Genomic DNA, 27,266 nt, shown 5'->3' on the forward strand with positions numbered 1-27,266 from the left:
CTGAAGGGTACAATTTCTTATTACTCTCCCTTTTCACTGTGGTGGTGGTGGTGGTCCCTTCTACCTTCCTTCTTGCTAAACTGCAAACACCAGGTCCCTCTCCAGAGGTCTCTTTTTATTGTGCATTCCTGATGTGCAACCTATACTCTGCACAAGAGGCTACTGTAAGGACAGAGTATGGAGAAACCGATTGGTTCCCCATCGGAAAGGGTATGAGAGACGGGTGTATTTTATCACCCTATTTATTTAATCTATATGCCAAACATATCATATGGAAAGCAGGATTGGACCAAGATGAAGGAGGTGTGAAAACTGGAGGGAGAAATATCAATAATTTAAGATATGCAGACGATACCATGCTACTAGCAGAAACCAGTAATGATTTGAATCGAATGCTGATGAAAGTTAAAGAGGAAAGCACAAAAGCAGGACTACAGCTGAACGTCAAAAAGACTAAAGTAATGACAACAGAAGATTTATGTAACTTTAAAGTTGACAATGAGGACATTGAACTTGTCAAGGATTATCAATACCTTGGCACAGTACCCAAATGGAGACAATAGTCAAGAACTCAGAAGAAGGCTAGGACTGGGGAGGGCAGCTGTGAGAGAACTAGAAAAGGTCCTCAAATGTAAAGATGTATCACTGAACACTAAAGTCAGGATAATTCAGACCATGGTATTTCCGATTTCTATGTATGGATGTGAAAGTTGGACAATGAAAAAAGCAGATAAGAGAAAAATCAACATTTGAAATGTGGTGTTGGAGAAGAGCTTTGTGGATACCATGGACTGCGAAAGAGACAATTGGGTGTTAGAACAAATTAAACCAGAACTATCACTAGAAGCTAAAATGATGAAACTGAGGTTATCATACTTTGGACACATAATGAGAAGACATGATTCATTAGAAAAGACAATAATGCTGGGAAAAACAGAAGGGGAAGGGGAAGACCAAAGAGATGGATTGATTCCATAAAGGAAGCCACAGACCTGAACTTACAAGATCTGAACAGGGTGGTTCATGACAGATGCTCTTGGAGGTCACTGATTCATAGGGTCGCTATAAGTCATAATCGACTTGGAGGCACATAACAACATGATGATCTGTGCCCATTTATTTATTTGATTTATATCCTGCCCTTCCAGCAGGAGCTCATGATATCAAGCCCACTTTCAATATTGTTTGCATCTGCCATAGTTTCTGGGTGCACATACTGCTTCATTTTCAATCAGTGTTGAAAATAATCCTGTTTCGGGTTTATTTATTTTATTTTTTGTCCCACTTTTGTTGTGGTATCGCGAGAATGTGCCCCTCCTGAGGGTAACAGTGTAGTAACATTGAGGAAGCATTGGAGAACAACGAACAAAGTATAATGATGTGTGCACAGTCCAGTATAAATCCACCATTAATGCACTATTATTTCGTCAAGGACATGTTGCGGAATTACACGCTCAACGAAAAAAACACCCAGTCTAGATGGCTCATCTAAAACAGACGTTCCTTTCCCTTCACGCTCATACTGAGGGGAAGGAAGGGCGATGAGGTGAGAAGAAAGAAACGCCCGCCTTTTTTTCTCTTCACCCGGTGACCTAGGCTGGCAACAGCAGAAGACAGAAAAAAGCGGTTCCCTCATACCCGGGGAGGAGGAGGGAACAAGCGCGCGCCCACCTTCCTTCCTCCCTCCCTCCCTCCTCCTCCTCCATCCGGGTCACTCACTGGTAGTGGGCTCTGTGTAAGGGGGGGAGGAAGAGGAAGAGGAGGGTAAGAGAGGCGAGCACGCGCCTGTTCCCGAGAAAACGGGAAAGTGCGGCTTCAGAGTCCACGCACGAGCACGCCCCCCCCTCTCTGTCAAAGGAAGGAAGAGTAGCAGCGGCGTCGAAGGGGGCGGGGCTCCCTCGGCTCTTTTTGAGGCGCTGCCGCTCCGCAGACTGGTCGCACCTGGCTGGGCTGCTCGCTCGTCTTTTTTTTGGGGGGGGGAGAAAAACCTGAGAGGGGGACGACGACGACGACGGTTCTTATCCCGACGTAAAGGGGAGACGGTGAGTGAGTGAGGACTGAGGGAATAAGGAAACCAATTCTGCCCTCGCTTTTTTTCTCTCTCACGCCCCCCTTACTTTCCGTCGCATCTTCGTCTCATTTTGCACGCCCCCCCCAATTTCCCTTGTTATAACCTCTTCCCAGCCGGGTGGGGCTTCCTTGTTCCTTCGCTCTTGGTCTGAGGGGAATTGTTTCCCCCCCCCCCGGCTTCCTCTGCATCCCATCCTGGTCTTCTGTTTTCCTATATTATTTTACTTCAACATCTCGCCCCACAATTATTCCAAGCTACGCCCCCCTTTCCCATTTCTATGGACCCCTTTTCTGCTCCCCCCCATCCCTGTCCTTATCATCCTCAGTCAGGGATTCGTCGTCAACAACGCTTCCTCCCCCTCCTCTTTTTTTAATCTTTATGTGCGCACGCACCCACCGTCATGCAGTTCGAACCTCCATGGACAGAGGCAATATATCTTTCACTGCTACACTGCAGGGGCAGGTCAAAAGGGAGGAGAAGGTCATCGCCTGCCTGCCTGCCTGCCCGCCCGCCCACCCTCCGGGTTTCCTGAAGGCATCTCTATTGGTCGCTTTTGGACATGGGAAGCTAGATTAGGTGGGCATCTGGTGTGGTCCATCTAGCGAGATGGTTCTTATGGGCAGGGGAGCCTTACTGACATCCCCTGTTCGACGACCTGTTGTGTCTTTTCTCCTCCACACTCCCCCGCCACTTCCTGCTCACCCTTAGAAGGGCGTTGTGTCCTAAACCTATTCCGTTTGTCAATTGTTAGCGCCTCATCCCAACGTTGAGCCTTTCCACATGGATCTTTTTCTGCCCCCTTCCGAACTCCACTATTGCATTGCAAGGGAAATGTTGGCCTGGCCCTGACTGCCCCCCACACCTACTACTTGTGTGGGCACCTTTCAGTAGATGTACCTTTCTATGCCCCCCCCAACTCAGAGCTGTCTCCCCCTCCTACTGCCCTTTTTTTTTCTATTGCTTTTTGCAAGGGGATGTTGCCCTCACCTCTTCCCTATTGGCTTTGCCTCCCTCCTTATTGTCTTCTATAAATATGTTACATTGCTCCTTTTCCCTGGCTCCAGAACAGAGTGTATTTCTCTTCTCCCATTTTCTCTTCTGTGTTGGTCTTTCTCCTTGTGTTTTCTGGCTCGCTTCTGCCAGGTGCTGCTTATCCTGCTCTTTGTTTTTGTTTCTAAAGCAACTTGTTGCCCTCCTTGCAAAGAACGATTATTCCTGTGCTGCCATCTCTTCTCTCTAGTTTTTCTGTCTGCATCATTGCTGCTCTTTATTGCTTGCTTCTGCCCTTGTCCTTTGCTGAGGCAGCCAGTCCTTTGTTCCTGTTTTTCAGAAGCCATTGATTTATTTTTATTGTGTTCTTCACACCATTTAGATCTGCCTTATTGACACTTTATTTACCACTGCTCATTCAGATCTATGTTTCTTGTTGAGTTAACTCTTATTTCCTGTCCTTTCTGATCTGTTCCATATTGGCCCACCTCTGGAGTGGTGGGAAACTCTGGTTTCCTACGATATAAATGAAGCATGGCAAACCTTTGGCTTGCCTACTCCCCTCACCTTTTTTGTGTGCTAGAGGAGGAGATTAGAAGGATCTACTGCCAGTTTTAAACTCACTGCAGTTCCTCACAATGTCCAAACTCAGGGTTTCGGTTTGTTTAAGCTATAGTTAGCGACACCAGGCCAGAATTGAATTGTGGTTTCAGATACTTGATTGTTCGGAAGCCATAGCTTAAACATGCCCCAGTTTAAAACCAGAAGCAGATACTTCTGGTATTCTCCTGGCATTTTCAATGCAGCTTGTTCACATAGTGAGAAACCATGATTTCCCATTACATCTGAACCGGGCATCTAGCAAAGTGATACTTTATCCTACTCATCCAAAGAGGAGGAGGAGGAGGTAGTGGTAATGGGTGGAGTGGAAAGAATTTATAATTCTCCTATTGATTGACATGTATGAATCTGTCAGCACAACCAAATATGTCATACACACGCAGATTAAATGAACCTCTGGTTTCATCCCCTGTGTGGCCTCCTTGAGGATTCAGAAGGTAAATGCTTGGCTTAAGATGGAAATGGAAAATAATTTTTGACATCAAACTACTTGCATTCACATACAAAAGTATCTGCCTTTTGCAGTTACGTTTTGGGTAAACTTGCATTTAGTAGCATAGGAATTAACTTTGGAGATGTTTGTTTATTGTTCAGCTTTATCATTTCACCGATTTCATCTTCCCAAGTCATAAATATCACAGCTAAGTGCTGGTAGATTTACAGCAAAATTCCCTACATGTTGATTCAGAAATATACTCCACTGTGTTTAATAAGGCTTGCTCCCAGGAAAGTGTGCTTACAACTGCAGCCTAAATCTGCAAATCTCTTCAGTTAAGAATCGTTTGCCTTCATCCCCACCAATAACTTTAAAAATAAAAAATAAAACAAAATTCTTATGTTGCTATAACCCCTAGCAATGCAAGTAGAAGAAAGTTACTCTGAAAAAATGCTTGACATTTTCTTAGCCTAAAAATACTTTTTCTGTTCATTTCTGTCAGCATGTTTTTAAGACTAACACAGAAACAGTAAACTAGTGTTACAGAAGGAAATGTGTATAATTTTACTCCAATAAATCACAGGTTATGATAACTCACTTGGTAATACATGGTTCAGCTTAAAATTTTAAAAAGTAGCATTGACTTTCTTTAGATAATCTTTGCTTTTTCTTTGTGAGTTTAAACATGGATCTGTACATTATAGATTCAGTCAAAGATTTGTTACTTATCTGTTGAATTTTAAAATAAATAATAGAATGAATATTCTGCCTTTTAAGCCTAAAACAGGCTCTCAAGTCAGCTTAAAGTGCAAAGCTTTCTTTGGAAATATGTTATAATGATAGTTATTGGCTATATGATAGTTATACAATGCTATATGTTTGCTTGCAGTGCCTGAAAACATACATATAAAAATACGCACAATTTCAGCAGGGTCTGTTTTCCTTTTTGCTTTTTAAGTCTCTACTGAAAAACAGTAAATCACATCATTGAACAAAACTTTTATATTTTCTACCTAATTTGGTTTTGAAAACTTGCAAAGCATGAACCATTTAATTTCAAAACTCTTTTGTGTATATTAATTTTTATGTTGATGCAATTTTCCTCAGTTGTCACAACAGCTTCTCAGCATAAAGCGCTTCTACCAAGTTCCAGTTTTTGTTGCAAAAATATAATGGGCAATCTTTAAATGTATAAAATCCTAATCTCTTGATTCAGTCTATTAGTCATTTTATTATATCATAAGAAGAAAGGATTCATAAACCAATTTATATCCTGTTATGGATAGTGGTTCTCTGGAAGAACCTTGCAATTGTCAGTCTATTGTTATCTGTTTGTAAATGGAAAAACTGAACAGAGGTCATTTGAGGTTACTTATGTCATCTCAGTTCAGCAACCCATAAAGATTGAAGCTAGTGTTCTGTTTTGTACTGTAGCTATAGCCTCCTTTTCATTGGATAACGCAATTTATTTTGCTGCATTGTAGATTTCTCAATAGATCCATGTTTCCTTCTGTTGACGTTCTTTATACTTGAAATGTTACGTGCAGTTCTTTTTTTAAAGGACAGACTGTTGCAGAAAGCAGGAAATGCTTCTGTTTAAACATAGCCCTGATCCTTTAAGCAAATTATTTTAGTTTCTGTATGTTCCCTTCTTTAGCAGTGCCCCACCCCCCTCATTTTAAAGATCCAATGCTATGTTAAGGGTTTCTAGAATTCTGTACTAAAACTCTCAGTTAACAATTAGACCCCCCAACATTATGTGATTAATGTGAAACAACCTAATCTGCTGTAAATATTTTCTTAAGCAGTGAATGCTTCATATAAAGTTGGTTCATGCACTGAGTATGAGCTACTTCATATTGTGCTTTTCACACTAACCATAAACCAAACCCTCACAATCAATGGAAGCCATATCTGGGAACAGGGCAGAGTGAATGATAAAACTGCATGCCTGACCTCTTCTCATTTCTATCTGGTACATGCCCCTAAATCCAGAAAAGGCCACAGGAGTTTGAAATCCATTTTCCTCTCTATGTTTTTTCTCCTTTATGACCAGTTATGGAGCACTGATGATATCAATAATATGATGAGGCAGCTTGAAAATGTAGTGGAGATTGGGGAATAGAGAAATCCCTGGGTTTAAGTGCTTTCTAGCTTCGGTATGGAGCTCAGCCAAATAATTTATTTATTAGATTTATATCCTGCCTTTCCTCCCAGTAGGAGCCTAGGGCGGCAAACAAAAGCACTACAAACACTCTAAAACATCATAAAAACAGACTTTAAAATATATTAAAACAAAACATCCTTAAAACATATTACAACAAAACATTTTTTAAAAAAAAAGCTTTAAAAACATTTTTTAAAAAGCTTTACAAACATATTAAAAAGCAATTCCAACACAGATGCAGACTGAATTTTATCTCTCCGAGGAGGTGCGCCTGGCGCCGACACTATCATCTTTTCGGCGCCAGGTTAAAACCTTTCTCTTCTCTGAGGCATTTTAATTCCTGTTAATTCTAAATTATTATATTTTGATTTTAGACTGTACAGTTTTTTGTACAGATTTGTATTGTGATATACTGTATTGTGTTATTTTTATTGTATTTTTAATGTTCACCGCCCAGAGAGCTGTTGCTAGTCGGGCGGTATATAAGCTTAATAAAATAAAAATAAATAAATAAATGTCTGTTTTATGAACTATATATTTTCATTGTTTAGGCTTCATTTTGTAATTTATTTCTGGAAGATCTTCGCTGACTGATATAATTTGTGATAGTTTAAATGTACATTGTTGACTGTTAATTTACACTGTGAGAAATATTAACTAAGTAGATATATTTATAGATAATTTTATCTATTTATAAATATTTTTATACTGTAAATATTTTTGCTACAAATAGATTCCTTGGAAATCCAAGTCAGCAGAATATGGTTGAAAGCTATTTGCATGGCTTCTACAAACACCCTTTATTAAACTGATAATACCAACCACATTGCAAAGAACATTAATTATTAAATGTGCCAATACTAGGTGGTACTTGAAAGTGTTTTGGTAGCTTGTAATGTTCAGGGATCCATAATTTTTGCCTGGGTTCGCTAGCCAAGCCTCCAGGCCCTATACATCAGCACCTTGCAGGGAAGGCTAATAGGGTGCTTGCTGATTTGGCTATTCCGAGATGAGGCATGCAATGTGCCTCATTAACAAAGTGACCAAACCGCATCCAGCCTTCCTCCTAACCCTTAGGAGAGGATCATAATTGCTGGGCATCTGCTGGGACAATCCCCTCATGTCTTCAATTTAAAAGGTGCGAGGAAGACTTCTAGCTCCTCATGGTTGTCAGAGGATAGAGGTTCATTTGCCACAGCAAGCATGGCAAGAAAAAACATTGAGGCCTTAGTGTCAGTATTGTATTCACTGGTGTGGTCTTCCTACCGAATCCAGGAACTAGCAGGTTACAGATGATTTTTCACCAAGATCATTCGTGGAACTATCTAAGTCATCTTGTACTCTTATTTTATTGTCCTCCAACAAATATGTAATATCATAGGCATTTGTTTACCTTCTCATGGAGAAATACTATTTTGCCCAATAACTTAACAGTAATTGGTTCTGATAGGTTCTGGATACTTACAGTCCTCTCCAGTGCTTATTGATGAGAAATAAATCCCTCTTGTTCAATAGCGCTTACTTCCAAATCAGCATGAACAGGATTGCAGCCTTAGCATTAAAGTATTACTTAGTATCCTAACCTTCTTCACTGACTACTATGTATAAGCCCTTCTACCTAACAAGATCTGTGAGTCTCTGTTTTGGATGCCAGCATTGGGAAGGCCAATGTATAGGGTGTTTACAGTAGTAGCTCTTTTTCTGTGGAACTCCCTTCTTGGAAAAGGTTGTTATTGCTAATCCTTGATGTCCTTTTGGACACAACAAAACAAACAAATGGGATTCGTTTATTTCAGCTGCTTGTGAGTCTTATTCTGGCCACTCCAATGACAAAACACTGAGTTTTGTATGAAGCTTATAATTCATATTTATTTTGACAATTTATATACTGCTTAATTACAGCTGTATCAGCAATTTACAAGAGATTCAATACAATGAAACAAAAAATTAAAACTATAAAATCAGAATTCACTATCTGAATAGATGACCACATTCTCACACTTGACAGAATGGCCCTATGGTTTGGTTTTTTGAAAAACACAATCTTTCCTCAGATCTTGTTGCTTGCACATAATGATTAATCATTAAAAAAACAGTAAGTAGAAAATTCTAGTAAAACTTGTTCCTTACAATTCTCTTTTTTCTGTCTAGAAAGACTCCTGCCACAAGTTTGGAATACAAAGAAAAGGAAGTTACTCTGACTAGACAATGATTAGAGATACAATGAAGACTTGGAGTGACAGTCAGTCAGACCTTTATAGCAGTGACCTAGAAGAGGAAGAAGAAATGATTTTTGGAGAAAATGAAGAAGAATTGGAAGAGATGATGGATTTAAGTGACCTGCCTACCTCACTCTTTGCTTGTAGTGTTCATGAAGCAGTGTTTGAAATTCAAGAGCAAAAGGTAAGGGATTATGGCAAGAGACAAGAAAAAAACTAGTGTTGATTTATTGCAACGGTTGTTAGAAAAGCATGTCTTTATTTTATACAGGTAACTTAAGATTGTGTGGCCCAAATGCACAGAGAGAACCTTTTTTGTGTTTTTTATGAAGGGCCAGATTAGAATAGATAATGCAGATAAGGAAAAGAATGGAAAATGTTCAATATTACCTTGAGCTTTTCTTTAGTTCTGAACTCCTACAACAGATGTGGGGAACCTTTGGTCCTCTAGAAGTTGCAGAACTATAACTCCCATCATCTCTTGCCATGCTTACTGGGGCTTATGGGAGTTGTAGTTCAGTAACAACTGGAGGGCCAAAGGTTCCCCACACCTATTCTACAACATTAATGCTCAACTGGTTGGTCTAGATTGGCACCACTACTAAGCTGCAATAGCAACACTACCACCATACAAATAGTATGGTAAAAAATTAAGAATTAGGTCCTCAAATGTATGTTTAGGCTAAAGGAGAGTTGTGGGTCTGAAAAGGCTGAAGACTACTGTTTAGCAGTATGTGGTATTTGAGTACTATTTATTAAGTCCATCAACTATATAAGAGCATTATTCCCTAGGCTGGCTTGGTCAATCATATCTTATCTTATGGGCACATGTGCAACCCCTTTGCTCCTCCGTTTTTAGAATCAGGAAACTATGGTTAACAGCCTCAGAATAAGCCAGAAAATGACGACCTGGTTTGAAGTTGTTGTTGTTAACGTTTGTTACCCACCCTTCGCACAGAAGTCCCAGGGTGGGTTACAACATTAAAAAATGTAAAACAACCTAAAATCACAAAATTGTGTGGGTTCTAAAAATATACATCTCAAGTGTCAAAGGCCATGATAAAGAGTTGGTTTCATCTTCAGGGTTGTTTCAAAGCCATCTTTAATTTTCCATTTTTGACAAAATGGGACATTATAGTTAATGGAAGACTTCGTGGTTTGTTTGCTTGCTTGCTCATGCAAAGGGCTGCCTGTGCAACCAAAAGGCTCATTTATGTATCTTCTTATCAAACTGAGATATGATAAAACATTTTCCAGTTAACCAAGAAGCTCCTTCTTTTACCAAGCTTTTGGATTAATGCAGATGTAAAACTTCACTTCAGTCAGAGGACAAGTAAACATGTACAAGGGATGGACACACTTGTAGAGAAACCCAGCCTCGCTGGAGCTGCATGTGCATTTTAGATTACCTCAAGGTTTTTAAACATTTCATGAATGCAACAAAGTTGCTCTTAACTTAGGTGTAGTGGTTAAGGTGCCGGACTATGATCTGGGAGACCAGGGTTCGAATCCCCACACAGCCTTGAAGCTCACTGGGTGACCTTGGGCCAGTCACTGCCTCTCAGCCTCAGAGAAAGGCAATGGTAAACCCCCTCTGAATACCACTTACCATGAGAACCCTGTTCATAGGGTTGCCACAAGTCAGAATTGACTTGAAGGCAGTCCATTTCCATTTTACATATTTAGAGATCAAAGTAATGGTGCTTAAATATTGCTATGAAAATAAAGAATTATGGCTGACGTGACTTATGTTGGATGTTGTATCTGGCGCAAGCAGATGCCCAGGATGCAGAACAGTATAGTGACAGGCTAGATGCCAGTTGAAGCAATGAGCCGGACAAGCAATAAGTTTTAAGAGTCACTTTACTGACAATATATCACAAGCTCTCTCTGTACAAACTCCTCGACCCCCACACTCACAAGTGTCTGCTGGCCCTCTATATAGATAAGGCCAGCTGCCCGAGCCTAGGTTGCATAGCAACGTGTCCTTGAAGATGGCTCGAGCTCTGCCAACTTTCGCTTCTAAGTCACGTAGCTCACTTGTGGAAATTTAACCTCTGCTTTCTCAGTTTAATAGCCAACAATCCCCCACCTTAAATTTCCACATTCAGCCAGTTACATTTCTTTTCCATTTACATGTGTTACATTTCATATTTACATTTCATTAGAAGCTTAGCATCATTTTTATTACATACAGTTATTACAGCAATTATTCTTCATGATTCCCATCATCCCACTTTTTCCAGTTACTGAAGTCTATATGTTTAATGGAATTTATTTTAAATCTAACAGGCGGAATACCTTTGGTTGTTCTCCCTGATCTGCGTGGTTGTATTTCTGCCTTAGTGTCTGTGTCTGTGTCAGGCGATTCCTCTGTTTCTCTCTCAGAGCTAGAACTTGATTCACTACTGCTGCCTGTTTCTTCTTGTTTTATTGGTACTGTATCTGCCTGTTCTTGTTCATTACTAACTTCAGTGTTTCCCAACTCCACATATGTTTTCTCTTCCCAATCCTGCTCTATTGCTTGCACGCTTCTGCTTAACACCACAGACCTTTGTTTTGGCATCCAAATTCTGTAATACGTGTTTTCAAATCCCAGCATGTACCCTTTGTCTGCTCTCCTTTGCAGCTTCCCTGTCCTTTTATTTTTGGGAACATGTACCCAGCATTCTGCTCCAAACCTAATCAAATGTTTTAATCTGGGTTTTCTGTCATACAATTTCTGATAAGGAGACATTCCAGTGGCCTTATGGAATATTCTGTTTTGAATGTAAGCTGAATACAGAACACACTCTCCCCAGAAACCTTGTGTTAAAGAGGAGTCACACAGCATTGATCTTATTGAGTCCTGAAGCAACCTGTTCCAGCGTTCAGCTAACCCGTTCTGATGAGGACGATAAGGGGCTGTTAACTCCTGTTGTATCCCTCTTTTATCCAAGTATTCAGTAAAAGAGTGTCCTGAGAACTCTCCTCCCTGATCTGATCTTATTCTCTGTATTTTGACACCAAACTGCACTTCAATTTTTGTAACAAATCTTTTCAGTTTCTCTGCAGCTTCACTTTTAGCTTTTAGTAAATAAACAGTGCAGAATTTTGAAAAATCATCACCTATTGTCAGGAAATATCTTGCAACCCCCTGAGTAGGTTGAAATGGCCCCACTAAGTCCACGTGTATTAATTGATAAGGTGCATTTGTACTGGGCATGGCTTCTTTGTTCTTTGCAGCCACAACTGCCTTAGTTTGTTTACACACGTGGCAGTCTACATATTTTTCACAGTTTCTCAATGTCGCATCATTACTGTTCTCTGTTGTTTTCACCACATTTTCATATCCTATATGGCCTAGTTTTCTGTGCCATAAATGAACACAATTATTATGGGGTTTCTCATTAGCACACATGAGTACATGATTTGTTTGTTTCACGTGTAAGAAGAACAATGAGTTCCTTACTATTCCTTTCATGAATATTTTTTCTCCTCTCATAATATGCACTGAACCCCTTTTGAACATTACATTGAACCCCATTTCATTGAGTTTCAACACAGCCATAATGTTGCATTCAATGTCAGGAACAAACAGCACATCTGTCATAATTGTATTGAAACCTGCTAATTTCACTGTACCCCTACTTTTGATAAGTTTCTTAGATCCATCAGCCATTATCACATGATCCTCTACGTCACAAAATGTATGAAACATGGATTTATCTTTGATTATACTATTTGTTGCCCCACTGTCAATTGCCCATAAATCTTTACAGTTATTTCCCTGCTCATTGTTAATACATTGCTTATTCTTACTAGCATAGATCACCTGTACACATGGTTTTCTTCCTCTTTCTCTTCTTCTTGCTTCACAATTCCTTTGTAGATGTTGCCTGGAACCACAAAAATAACACGCTTTTTGTCCATACAGTCTCTCTTGTGCTGCTTTGTTCAGCTTTCCCAAGTTGTGTTTAGACTCAGTCCTTTCTTGCTTTGCCATTTCTTGCCTTCTTTGAAATTCTTGTAAAAGTTTTCCTTCTATATAATCCATATTGAGATTTGCATCGTCCATTGCTTCCAAAGAGCTCACCAGACTATCATAACTTGAATCTAGTGAAGATAATGTGATATACACTTTTTGCGTTTGAGAATGTTCAATTTCACATTCTGACAACTCAGTAAACAGTCTGTTTATTTCCAACAAATGCTCTGACATGGTTGTATCTCCAGATAAGCGCATCTGATACAATCTTCTGGCAAGATATATTTTAGAACTGGCAGTCTTTTTCACATGAATATTTCTTAAAGTTTCCCAGGTTTCCTTTGCCGTTGTTGCACCACGCACGTGCAGTAATTGAGAATCATCAATAGCAAGAACAATTTATGCCTTTGCCCTCTCATCCAGCCTTCTCCAATCTGCTGGAATAGGCACCCCGGCGGGTGGGTCTTCTGCGATAGCTTTCCACAGGTCTTCTTTCACTAGAAAAGCCTGCATTCTCTGTTTCCAAGTGCCATAATTTTTCCCTGTCAGCCTTTCCAAGGGAATCCCGGCCGATAACGTAACAGACATACTTTCACTTTTCACAGTTCACCGCCTTTGTAATTAGAGCTTCTCACCTCTGTCCTTCAGTTAGGTTTTTTTCTTTCCCACGGCTCTCTCACAGCTTTCAGCTCAGCTTTCGGTTTCTCCGTCTCTCTGCTGTTTTTCCCGCTGGTCTGCAGTTCTGGCTTTTCTCTGCCGCTTTTCTGCAGTCCTCCGCTCCAGGTAATCCTCAGCACCAGGTAACCATCAGCACCAGGTACCATCAGCACCAGGAAACCATCCTCTGCTACCACTTGTTGGATGTTGTATCTGGCGCAAGCAGATGCCCAGGATGCAGAACAGTATAGTGACAGGCTAGATGCCAGTTGAAGCAATGAGCCGGACAAGCAATAAGTTTTAAGAGTCACTTTACTGACAATATATCACAAGCTCTCTCTGTACAAACTCCTTGACCCACACACTCACAAGTGTCTGCTGGCCCTCTATATAGATAAAGCCAGCTGCCCGAGCCTAGGTTGCATAGCAACGTGTCCTTGAAGATGGCTCGAGCTCTGCCAACTTTCGCTTCTAAGTCATGTAGCTCACTTGTGGAAATTTAACCTCTGCTTTCTCGGTTTAATAGCCAACAACTTACAGTGATGAATAGTGCTTCTGTGGTTTCTGCATTGTAATCATATCCATAAGAACATAAGAAGAGCCTGCTGGATCAGGCCAGTGGCCCATCTAGTCCAGCATCCTGTTCTCACAGTGGCCAACCAGATGCCTGGGGGAAGCCCGCAAGCAGGACCCGAGTGCAAGAACACTCTCCCCTCCTGAGGCTTCCAGCAACTGGTTTTCAGAAGCATGCTGCCTCTGACTAGGGTGGCAGAGCACAGCCATCACAGCTAGTAGCCATTGATAGCCCTGTCCTCCATGAATTTGTCTAATCTTCTTTTAAAGCCATCCAAGCTGGTGGCCATTACTGCATCTTGTGGGAGCAAATTCCATAGTTTAACTATGCGCTGAGTAAAGAAGTACTTCCTTTTGTCTGTCCTGAATCTTCCAACATTCAGCTTCTTTGAATGTCCACAAGTTCTAGTATTATGAGAGAGGGAGAAGAACTTTTCTCTATCCACTTTCTCAATGCCATGTATAATTTTATACACTTCTATCATGTCTCCTCTGACCCGCCTTTTCTCTAAACTAAAAAGCCCCAAATGCTGCAACCTTTCCTCATAAGGGAGTCGCTCCATCCCCTTGATCATTCTGGTTGCCCTCTTCTGAACCTTTTCCAACTCTATAATATCCTTTTTGAGATGAGGCGACCAGAACTGTACACAGTATTCCAAATGCAGCCACACCATAGATTTATACAACGGCATTATGATATCGGCTGTTTTATTTTCAGTACCTTTCCTAATTATCGCTAGTATGGAATTTGCCTTTTTCACAGCTGCCGCACACTGGGACGACATTTTCATTGTGCTGTCCACTACAACCCCGAGGTCTCTCTCCTGGTCGGTCACCGCCAGTTCAGACCCCATGAGCGTATATGTGAAATTCAGATTTTTTGCTCCAATATGCATAATTTTACACTTGTTTATATTGAATTGCATTTGCCATTTTTCTGCCCATTCACTCAGTTTGGAGAGGTCTTTTTGGAGCTCTTCGCAATCCCTTTTTGTTTTAACAACCCTGAACAATTTAGTGTCATCAGCAAACTTGGCCACTTCAGTACTCACTCCTAATTCTAGGTCATTAATGAACAAGTTGAAAAGTACAGGTCCCAATACCGATCCTTGAGGGACTCCACTTTCTACAGCCCTCCATTGGGAGAACTGTCCGTTTATTCCTACTCTCTGCTTTCTGCTTCTTAACCAATTCCTTATCCACAAGAGGACCTCTCCTCTTATTCCATGACTGCTAAGCTTCCTCAGAAGTCTTTGGTGAGGTACCTTGTCAAACGCTTTTTAAAAGTCTAAGTACACTATGTCCACTGGATCACCTCTATCTATATGCTTGTTGACACTCTCAAAGAATTCTAATAGGTTACTGAGACAGGACTTTCCCTTGCAGAAGCCATGCTGGCTCTGCTTCAGCAAGGCTTGTTCTTCTATGTGCTTAGTTAATCTAGCTTTAATAATACTTTCTACCAGTTTTCCAGGGACAGAAGTTAAGCTAACTGGCCTGTTTATTTGGAAGTAAATTCTTGCTGTGGTCATTGAGGATTTGCCCCAGTGTAGGCATTCATGGGATTACAGCCTTAAATACTGTGTTGTACACAAAGACCAGTTTAGTTCTGCAAACAATGTTTTATGAGATATCTGCTACCATGCTAATATAGAGGAGATTCATTTAGATTCCACTCAGGTTTGGAATATTAACATTCTTCTCTTCTCTCTCCACCCCCCCCCCCCCAGCACATTACAATCTCTACAGTAGGTGGGACAAAAAAATCATTAAGTGGTCCACCAAGACCCTTGGCAATTTTCAAGTGACCCATGGGGAAAAATGTTTGGGAACCACTGGTATAAGGAAGCTAGAAGAATTATTTTTATTAAAGCTTGTATTCCACATTCCAAAGCTCGTAAACATCCCCACAAAATGTTACTAGCCTGTTGGAAGCTGGCAAAGGAGTGACAGAAAGCTCCTGTAGCTGCCCACTTCATTTCTGTGCTGGGTACAGAGGGAGGATGGAGCATTCCATTCTGCCTGCACTCATTGGCTCACTCACCTGCATGGAGCTCCTTGTTGGCTATGGCAAAGCTGCATGTTTCTTTCCCAATAAACTGAAGGCAGATAACGAAAATATCAAAGCTGTTTAGTTTGTCATGCACCAGGTTTCTAAATTGCCTCAAAACTCAAATTAGCTTCCATAAAGCTCTTCAAAAGCCTATTTCTGGTAAACGTGGGGATATTTATTGAATATATACACACAGAATCAAAATATACACATTTAACACTTCAATGGGGAATAGCTCAGTACCAGTACATATCTATTGACATCAGTGGGGATTAGCTCAGTAACAATATGTGTGAGGAAATTAGCTAAATAAACCTAATCATAACAGCTCACATACTCTCAAAATACACACACACACGAAAGAGCAAGCCCACAAGGCATAAGGAGAGATGGAGGGGAGTTGAGTTCAGCACAACTAAGGAAGGCACACTAGCCTGCCCTTTCTCTCTCTCTTGGCTCACTTTGCTGACTAGGCTTCAGTCACATGCACCTGGACAGGGAGGACCAGAGCATGGCTTCTGAAACAGTCACACACGCACACTCTCAGAGCAAAGATAGTCAGAGGGAGCAGATGTGGAGGCTGCCATTTGTAGAGGAAGGACCTCCAGAAGACAGGATAGAGAGTGATATACCTTTCCCAGCTGATGGGCAATCTGGAAATCGAACTGGAGCACGTTGTGACTCCTGGGTCACACAGGGAAACAGCAAAGGCAGCAGGCAGGGATCCTGAAATGGCTTCTTGGATCTCTGCTTTGGCTAGCAAAGGTCTGGAGCAAAGCAGGAAGAGTAGTGGAGCCCTGAAGAGAGCTTTTGAAGCAGCTTCAGCAAGCAGGGACCTCTGTTTCAGCAGGCAGGGGTCCAGAGATATGAAGAGCAAGGGAGAGTCAGACCCCTGGGTTCTGGTTGGCTAAGTGATTCAGCAGGCGATTTCAGGTAGAGTGATATTCAGCAGGGTGGGTGAATAAGACCCAGATACCAGAATAGCAATTCAGCAGGTGATCTCATCGTGGAGCTTGGCAGTCAGAACCCAGAAAATGGAGTCCAATTTTTATACCTTTCTGGACAAAAGCCTCAAAGGAAAATACAGAATTTATTGGATCAGGCAGGTATCCTTCCTTAATTTCCATACCTATTATGAGTCATATGGTCAGGGTGATGGGCTTTTCTATTGTGAAGACAGGTGGTGGCATTCACCTTTTAGCTAGCTTGATAAGATTTGAACAATGGGCTCTTCTCTTGAGGGCCAAACTTTTACAATTACTTTTGGGATTGCATTGATTGGATTGCCAAAGATCATGTCCTCTGCATAGGACTGGCATCATCCTCTCGGTTGAAATGACAGACTTAACTCTTTCAGATGCTTTTTCCATCAGGTCTCAAGCAACATCTTTTTGCAAAATGAACCAAACTGAAGCCATTTTAAAAATCATATAGGCCATGTTGGGGTGGAATGTCTCTCAGGTTTATAGGCTCGTAGCCAGCCTGCCAACAACTCCCCCCTGTTGGTGGATGCTGACTCTTCAGCTGTCCACCACATCAGTAATGGCTTCTTAGACCAAACATACCAATTTGGTCTTCTAGTTTTACCAGTCTGCCTAATAGTCGTTTAATCCAGCATACAGTACCATCATTACTCCAGTTTGGAAAATCAGGATGATCACAGTGGGATTCATCATAATCTGGAATACGCTATTTGTTTCACTAAGCTTCCCAAACAGTGACTCCCACCAACTGTGTTCTCTTGCAGAGCCAAATTAAAAGGAGATCACAGAGGACAGAAATACTAAAAATGAGGAAGAGAGGCAGAAGAGACAGGTCACATACTTAAAATATATTCTAAAATAACTGACATTGCAAAGAGAACATCTATTAAGGAAAGAGATCACAGGGTGTAAGATGTTTCCATTCTCAGCCACATTCTCTCTCACATACATCCTTTACCAAAAGCAAGATTAACAATTACAAAAAAAATGAAAAATAGCAAAGGCTGGATCATTAAGTCATTACAAATTATAAAAAGCACAATGCATGCATCGACAAATACAGTCACTTCCAATGTTTAAAATAGTAGAACTACTGTCTTCTTAGATCAAGCTAAAAAAAATCTACAGTAGATAACCACCAAATGTGGAGAACACTCACTTCAAAACATCAAATGCAGATGTGGTCCTTCAGAAAAATATCACAGATAAGTTCAGCTCAGATGGTGTACTGGGAGTTCATACTGCAGCAAAAAGTAATACAGTCTTTAACACTGTTGGAATTCGGTCTAATATATTGGAGGCTGGTAGTTTGTAATCAAAACTGTCAAAATATATTGAGCTGATGATCATTAATTGTTCAAAAGAGGAAGTCAGAAGACTGTTCTTTGCATAAATACATAAATACTATTACATAAATATTTATACATAAGACATAAATACTATTATACAATGATGGGAGTCTACTGTATATTTGTTTCTCTCTCTCTCTCTCTCTCTCTCTCTCATATATATATATATGTTTTCTCTAGATTTTGTAGACTAGATTGATTTGAGATTTCAGCCTGTTTTATGATATTTTGTGGTATTATTTATTGATACTGTTGTAGTTTTTATTATTATTATTATGTTCTGAATTGTTTTTATCATATTATTTTGTTCTTGCTATGGAAGCCAGTTTGAGGTCACCTGGTGATGAAAAGTGGCATACAAATATACTAAATAAATAAATAAATAAATAAAATAAAGCTGACAAAGTGTTGAGTTAGTTGCAAACATCAGGGCATGACCAATCTTATGGCATCTCACTTTCAAGTGGGCCATGACTGGCATCTGGATCACTGACAGAGATCCATTCATCATATCTTCTTGCATAGCAACAGCATTGACTTCGCCGTCTCTTGAAAGGAGAGGAACAGTAGAGGTTGTCCTATCCTACCCTCCCCCCGTAGTAAACAATAAAAAAATCAAAACAATTTTTATCTAGAACACTCCTTAATACAAAAAAGATGAGTGACTATCCTTCAAGTTACACCTTGGGCAATTAAGCCCTGAGTTTGAAGTGCATTCATGTAATTAAGTCTGAAGGGAGACGAGGTCAGGTGGCTTCACCTTCCACTCTTTTGGTACCTTTACCAGGACACAAGAGAAGCATTTAATGTTACAGGCATCTTGGTCTGCTTTCATGTACAGAGCATCTGGAACAAGTTTCTGTTTTGGAAGCAATGTAACATTAATTTCCAAAGTAAATTCAGATATAAGGTAGGCCATTGCTGTAGCTGGAGGCTCTGCACTTTGAGTTCCTCCTGGATCAAAAGGGTGTTCACAAGTAAAAGGCTGTGAATTAACAAAAGCAAGTTCATTAGTAGGTAACGGTTTATTGTTTTGAGGCCTAAGGGAAATAATCAAGTCAGTATTTCTCTTCTTCAGGTCTAAGTTGTAGATTTTAAAGTAATGTGAGGTTCTTTGTTTGCAGTACCGGCTTCTACTTGCAATGAATTTATTTATTTATTTATTGTATTTTTATACTGCCCCATAGCCGAAGCTCTCTGGGCGGTTTACAGTAACTAAAAACATTAAAAACAAATATACACATTTAAAACACATCTTTTAAAAACAATTTAAAACACAATTTAAAAAATGTAAAACAATTTAAAAACACATGCTAAAATGCCTGGGAGAAGAGGAAAGTTTTGACTTGGCGCCGCAAAGATAACAGTGGTGGCACCAGGCGCACCTCGTCAGTAAGATCATTCCATAATTTGGGGGCCACCACTGAGAAGGCCCTCTCCCTTGTTGCCACCCTCCGAGTTTCCATTGGAGTAGGCACCCAGTAGAGGGCCTTAGATGTTGAGCATAGTGTACGGGTGGGTTCGTATCGGGAGAGGTGTTCCATCAGGTATTGTGGTCCCAAGCCGTGTAAGGCTTTATAGGTTAAAACCAGCACCTTGAATCGAGCATGGAAACATACAGGCAGCCAATGCAAGCGGGCCAGAATTGGTTATATATGTTTGGACCGTCTGGTCCCTGTTACCAATCTGGTCACTGCATTTTGCACAAGCTGCAGTTTCCGAACCGTCTTCAAAGGCAGCCCCACGTAGAGTGCATTGCAGTAATCTAACTTGAAGGTTACCAGAGCATGGACAACTGAAGCCAGGTTATCCTTGTCCAGATAGGGGCACAACTGAGCCACCAACTGAAGTTGGTAGAAGGCACTCCGTGCCACCGAGGCTACCTGAGCCTCAAGTGACAGAGATGGTTCTAGGAGAACCCCCAAGCTACGAACCTGCTCCTTCAGGGGGAGTGCAACCCCATCCAGGACATGTTGGACATGCACCATCTGGTCAGAAGAACCACCCACTAGCAGCATCTCAGTCTTGTCTGTATTGAGCCTCAATTTATTAGCCCTCATCCAGTCCATTTTCGCAGCCAGGCACCGCTTCAGCACATTGACAGCCTCACCTGAAGAAGATGAAAAGGAGAAAGAGAGCTGCGTGTCATCAGCGTACTGATGGCAACGCACTCCAAAGCTCCGGATGACTGAACCCAATGGTTTCATGTAGATGTTGAAAAACATGGGGGACAGAACTGACCCCTGCGGAACCCCATACTGGAGAGTCCAGGGTGCCGAGCAATGTTCCCCAAGCACCACCTTCTGGAGCCAACCTGCCAAGTAGGAGCAGAACCACCGCCATGCAGTCTCTCCCACTCCCAACTCAGCCAGTCTTCCCAGAAGGATACCATGGTCATTACCTGGCCATTTGAGGGTGTGGCATCATGGTCAGGCAACAAAGTACATTTCCTGGAAATGGGTACATCATCAAGCAATCCTAGTACATTTGAGTGAGAGCTAGCTTCATATGCTCCTTTTTGGCTAGCACACTCACAAGTAGTTTGTGCATCCTCTTCAAGAGTTCACAGGAAGTTTTCCCTTCAACTTCCAAATGCAAACAACTTTTTTCCTTTACCATGCCACATTTGTCAAGGACAGAATTTGTTATCATATTCGTGCATTTAGGACTCACTGTGTTCTTTTCTACCTTAGGGTTTTGTGTGGTTACATTGAGATCCATGATAAACTGTCTAACGAAAGGTTTCCTTTCAATTCTTGTTTTGCTCCCCCCCCCCACTTCAAATTTGGCCTGAAGGGCCTTTGTTTTCTCCTGGCTGGGTTTCTCTGAAGAAACCAAACCTGAGCTCACGCTATCAAGAAAAGCTTTTGTATCTGCCAAAAGTTTGGCAACTGTTCCCGGATTGCCAGTGGTGGCCTCAACGTTTCGTCTTCCCTACCTATCAAGTTTTAATTTACTCACCATCTGGGGAGGACCAGAGGAAACCGGGCACCCCTATTGGACTGCTCTGGTATCTCTCAAAACTTGCATCTGTTCTGGGGTTCTGTTGTCTGAATTTGTTACAGGAGCCATGGGCTGGTTGCGTGCCTGAGCTTCACCTGACTTTAACTCACTCCAGGCAGCGGTGAAAACATGAATGGGTTGATTATGATAAATGTTCATATCCTGATTCATAGAATGCAATTCATTCCAGAGATAGAGTCGAATTAGGTCTGAATTAGTCCTGTCTGGGGGACCTTGGGTCTGCATATTTCCTGGAGTCTGTCTCCTATCATTTCCTGCTATGGGCTCTTGGTAACTGTTCCTGTTTTCTACCTGGGGGACTCTGTTACTGGCATGAGGACTGGGGCCTTGATTCTGTCTGGAAATTACTGAAGAGTGTGGGCCAGTGTTAGCATATGTTACAGACTGTACTGGCTCCAGATGAGACTTCCTACTAATGGGGGCCCTTTTTATTGCTCCTGTGTCTCTGAGCAACTCTGAGATCTGCTTGATTCCACAAGACAGCTCGTTCCAATTTGTGTTGGCCAGGTCTATCCTGCCTAGTGCCATCTTAGTCTGGGCATTAAGTCCAGTGTACAGAGATTCCTTAAATTTTGCTACATCATAATCCAGAAAAGTGACTCCTGCTACTGCCACATACTGCACAATTTCAGCTAGACTTGATAGTAACTTTTCCCTACCAACATAGGCCTCAGGGAGCTCTCCTGGGGCTTGTGTTTCCAAATAAAATGCTGTAGTGGGATTGTGCCCAGGGATCAAAATTTTAAGCATAGAATTCATCCATTCCTGGCCATTGGCTCTTTGAAGCTCTGCCATGCCAATGCCAGATCCTAACAGAAAGGCATCAGCTGGGGATCCACTTGCATGTGCAGTTTATGTGAGGCCCACACCATCTGAAATTGGGTACATCTACCATACCTTGGCCATCCAAGCTATTGCAGTGTCCCTGTTCAGAGGACCTAGCTGCTCTGGAATCGCCTTTACTTGGTTGGGAGTCCATCTGCTGGTCTCCACAATGCCTTCCCTAGTTGTTCTCCCTGTTGCTGAGGTCTGTTCCACGATTCTATCTACAACAGGAGCTAAGGCTGCTGCTCTGGCCAGTCTGAGTTACTTGGATACTCTGGCAAAGCATCCTGGGGCAGCTTCGGTTCTATAATTGGGGGGTTAAGCTCGTATTCCTCAAAATCCTCAATGCGCACAGCAGCAATGACACCTTGGTGCACATTCACTTGCTCTTTTAGTTTCTTAATCTCTGCTTCACATTTCTCATGGCTAACTGATGCTATAGCCATTCTGTTTTGGTCTGCCAAAAAATGTGCAGCTGTGTTTTCAAAGTTTCCAATTCCCTTTCTTTCTCTGCAAGGCCTTACATCTCTTTCTTCCTGAGCATCTTTTAAGAGAGTTACTAACTTGAACTTTTCTGCTACAAACTCACATTTGTCTCTCTCCAGCTCTGCAGATAACGCTTTGTTCTTCTACTCTAATTCACACATGCTCTCACATTTCTTCCTGCATTCATACAACTCTTCTTTCATGTCCAGACATGCATACCACAAAGCCCAGGCTGCACACACATCTTTCTTATTACCTCGAGGCTTGTACTCAGCACAATACTCTGCATAGGCTTCACACATGGCTGCTACTGGATCTCCATATTTAAAGCACCCTGGTTGCCAAGGGCGTCGCCCCTTCTTGCTAATCCACTTCTCTAACTTAGATTGGAAGCCTTCTTTCTTAAGCATGGCACCACTTTTCTCTGCTTGGAACACCATTGTGACTATTTTGATTCCTTTTCTCACTCACTGAGTTTGCTGCCTTTACTAGCACAAACCTGTGTTGAGTAAAACTTCCCCTTCACTCAGACCTGTTTAAACACACATCACATACACACATACACACACACACAGGACTTCCAGTCTCTCTCACACACAAAGTGGGCTACCTCAGCTTTTCCTCACTGGGCACCAAAACTAATGCTGCTAGATTGCTAAGCTACACTAGCACTAGTACACAGCCAGAGAGGCTCTTTTTCTCTCCCCCTGTGGTTAGTTTTTCAATGCTAGAAATGCAATGTTTCACTTCACTTGAGGGCTTTGGCACTGTAACTCAAAATATTGCTTTCCCTACTCCCAGGGGCAGTTTAAACTCAAAAAGGGCTCTTGCTGCTGCCCAGCAAGAGGGGAAGAGGAGCATTGTGTCCAGGGGCCCCACACCTTTAGGGACAACCAATTGCCAGAGTGGGGGCAAGCTACAAAAGTGGCCAATAGGGGGCAGAGAGAAAATTAGGAAACCCACACACCACTTGAATCAGCACCCAAGTCCAGGTGTACAGACCAATGACTGTCCCAAGTCCCTGTCCCAGAGTAGCTTACTAAAGCCACCCAGTACAGTTTGGATTGGACCTCAGAATGGCCAGAGGGGAGGGCAGACACAACACTATGGGGATAGCCTACACAAGGATTTTACCAAGCCCCCAAATCTCTAAATTCTGCTCTCCTTGGTTTATGCTTACAATTCCAAGGCAACACTATTTCTCTAAATATTATTTCTAGCAGTTCCACAGTACATTTCTAGCAACACATTTCTAGTAAAACATTTCTAGTAAAGCATTCAGTACTTTTCCCAATTTCAACCATTTATGCAGTGTGACAGCACACGAAGACAGAAAAATACCATTATTGCTTTTCATTGTCCTGACGATCATAAAGTAAAGTAGATTATGCATAAGAAGTCATGTTTCCATGACAGCTCCCTACAAGGCTGAAAGTGTTCCTGAAATAATTCAAATTTACATCTTTATAATGCACATTGCTGGCAAAACATTTTTTTTCTGCTTGTATTAAGAGTTGTGTGAAATACCAGTTTTTAAATAAGCTTTGTGTGCTAGAAGTCTTTCTCTTTAGAAGAGAATAAAGACTTATATTTGTGTGCTAGAAGTCTTTCTCTTTAAAAGAGAATAAAGACTTATATTTGTGTGCTAGAAGTCTTTCTCTTTAAAAGAGAATAAAGACTTATCTTCTAACATCCTTTTTTTCTGGAGTCTGTTTAACATACGATTCACAACAATATAGAAGGCCTTAAATGCTGTTTCATAGAGTAAGATTAAGTTTGTATCTATTTCAAATTGGAGTTAGAATATCTGAAAATTGCAAACATTCCTAGTGCAATAAAATGAGTCCGGGGCTAAGGAGGAGCCAGCCCGGCCCGGCCTGGCTTGGCCTCCACCGCCTCTTCATGGCTCCTGCTGAGGCTGCCAGGCCGCTTGGGTGCCGTCTCGGGAGCAGGCGGGGCCAGGCACGGTTGCTAGGAGATGGCGCCTGAGCAGCCTGGCCAGGGCCAGAGTAACACAGTAAGCAAAGAGCGTGGCAGGAGGGCGCAATGCCTGGAAACGGGTCGGAGCCAGAGCGAGTGCCCAGGAGAAGCGAGCCATGGCAGTGCGCCTGAAAGCGGCCCTCAGCTTCAGCGCTGCCGAGGACAGTGAGGCTGCTGGGGAACTGCAGGCGCTCCTGGAGCGGGTGCTGAGCCCTTCGGCGGGCAGCGGTAGTGAGGCGGTGTCTGAGGCACTGACTTGGTGCCGTTGCCTGCTGGCAGGTGGCGAGCCCTGGGACAGCTTCGTGCAGGCAGTGAGGGCCTATGACCCGGCCACGCTCTGCGGCCTGGTGTGGACAGCCAACTTCGTGGCCTACCGCTGCCGAACCTGCAGCATCTCACCATGCATGAGCCTCCGCGCTGAGTTCTTTCACCAAGGGGTGAGGGAGGCACGCCGGCGTTCCCAGGCCTGCTTCTCTGGCTGGGTGCCCCTCCGGTGCGTGCCCTCCCACGCTCACCAGGAGATTTGGGGGCTCACCAAGATGTTATCGCACCGGGTGACACCAGCCCTAGTGACGCCACTGCTTCTAGACACTAGCATCAAACTTTTAAAAGCCCAGGCAGTCTCTTCGCTGTCCTCTGACGCTTTCTCCCCAGAGTCTAATTTAGGTTGACCAGAATTCCATCAGCAGGTAGACATTGATTGGACACAATGTTTGCAGCCCAACAAAGGATAGCAAGGAAATGAACTGTGGGTTTCCCTGCACCCCATTGTTTTGTGCAAGGTGCACTTAAACCACAGTTTCCCATTTGGGGCATCGTGGGGAAACTGTGATTTAAAAAACCAGGAAGTCTCTGCAGCAGGATGCATAAGAGGAGAAGGGAGGAGGGAGAACTCAAGCTTGTTACCCCTCTGAAAAAAATTTTTCTTGTACCTATTATGTTGCTTCTGAAGCTGGCCAGGATTTGTGATGGCCAATAAACCTTTTAAGCAGAATGGTGAGTCTATTATTACACTGATTAAAATAGTTCATAATATGTTTCAGATACAAGTCATACAGAATTACATTGTTCCAAATTATATGTTCCAGTCTTGTAATAGTTGTTATTCAAATAACTTGTATTCAGTTGATGTTATTAGGAAAGGAGTCCAGTAGGGAAGATATACTATGTATCTTACATAAATGGAGAAGAAATCTTTAGAGTGAGATATGAGCATCAAAAAGGTGGCATTCAGTATTGCAGTGGGACAGGGTTCAAGTGCTTATGATTTAGGGTCTGCTATATTGTAGCTGAATTGTGATCAGGGAGAGGTCTTCCAAACCAAGAAACCATGGGAGTAGGACTGGGTGGGAGAATTTACTTATTTCTGTAGCAGATGGCATGGTGGGGTGGTGGCACCCGCCTGACCTCTTGACAGCTAAATCACAGCTGCTTACCAGGAGGGGCAAGTCATAGGGGAGGTTGGCTTGGTACAAATCCACCAATGGAGCCAATCCAGTGCTTCTGCCAGTGCATTCGCACCATGCTGACCTCTCCATCACCTCCCGTTCTCCTTTCCGGTGAGCAGCAGGAACTCAGCTATCAGGAGGTCAGGTGAGCACCTCTGCCCCATCATATTGTCCAGTACTGTTTTACTGTATTTTTATTCTGCTTTTCAGACAGTTGTTGTCTTCCATAGTGGCTCACATCAATAAAAGAGAAAGAGGGAGAGATAGGCCCTACCATCAAACTTACAAATTAAAAAGACAAAACACACACACAAGGAAAGAGAAATGGAGAGTAGATGAGGTGAGGGGATGGATTCTTGTCTAATTTTGGTTTTGTTGTATATGTTTTAATCCACTTGGAGCCTCTGGGATTGAGTAGGATGAATATCCAAAAAGATTTATTGTACCAGTACTGTGAAGCTGGGCTGTGCAACCATTGCATGTGCTGCATAAGGAGGAATATGTAACTAAAACCACCACTATCTCAAACTATTTTTATTTATGTTTTATTTCAGTTTGCTTGTTCTGGTGTCAGAGACCACTGATCTGCTTATATTGAGCATCCTTTAATGTTTAAATTTGAGGGATATGTATCTGTCAGCAATAGACAGAAGTTCCAGTTTGCGAATAAGTACAAGGTACTTTATTGCAGAATTAGCCATAGGCCATGTGCAAGATACAAACAAGAATAAAATTGCAAAGTATAAACATATATAAAATTTACAAATCATGACATAACAATTTATATAGGGCTTTGGTGGGCATTTGTCTCTTCGGCAAAGGACTCTCTGTTTGAGAGCTGCAACTGCAAAATTAGCGGCTGCAATGGTCACAAAATTGGAATTATCAGAAAGAAGCGCAATTATCAATTCTCTGTCAGAACAAGGTCTTAAGAGATTTAAAATGGGAGAAAGAAATTTCTGTCTAGGGTCATCGAAGAGTGGACAGTAAAGTAAATAGTGAACGATCCCTTCAATATCCTTACAGCCGTATATACATTGGCGCTGGATTACTGGAATACCCCGAAACCGTCCCTCGAGATAGGCCGTAGGCATGGTTTGAAAGCGTAGAGCCATAAAGGCTCTTCTGATGAGGGGTCTATCTATGGCAACTAAATAATATGACATGTAATGATTGAGTTTGATGGTAGGATACCATCTGGAAAAGGAAGCCATCTCTATGGATGTCCGATCCTGAGCTGCATCATGGTTAAAAATCCAGTTGCGAAGAGTGGTCTTACTAAGCTCCACTAGCTTCGCAGGGGAGAGGTCGTATTTAGAAAAAATAGACAGTTTGCGAATAAGTCTTGCCAATCCAACTGCTGCATTCCATTATTTCTTAAAAACTGATAATTGCTTGAGGTTTCTAGCTTACGAGA

The 27,266-nt window shown here is 42.0% G+C and overlaps 1 protein-coding gene across 2 annotated transcripts in view; it reads left to right on the forward strand.

The window, feature by feature from the left end:
* The first annotated feature begins 1,719 nt into the window (after positions 1–1,719).
* RCAN3 (RCAN family member 3) overlaps positions 1,720–27,266 on the forward strand; it is a 37,868-nt gene continuing 12,321 nt past the window's right edge. Inside the window, exons 1-2 of one of the 2 annotated variants that reach the window (XM_061597251.1) lie at positions 1,720–2,042; positions 8,437–8,688. In XM_061597251.1, coding sequence (XP_061453235.1) covers positions 8,494–8,688 — 195 coding nt within the window. In that variant the 5' untranslated portion in view covers positions 1,720–2,042; positions 8,437–8,493. The remainder of the gene's footprint in view (positions 2,043–8,436; positions 8,689–27,266) is intronic. The other variant, XM_061597252.1, reaches the window with a different exon arrangement.

The sequence above is a fragment of the Rhineura floridana genome, chromosome 15, assembly GCF_030035675.1.
Source record: "Rhineura floridana isolate rRhiFlo1 chromosome 15, rRhiFlo1.hap2, whole genome shotgun sequence".
Taxonomy (NCBI): Eukaryota; Metazoa; Chordata; class Lepidosauria; order Squamata; family Rhineuridae; genus Rhineura; species Rhineura floridana.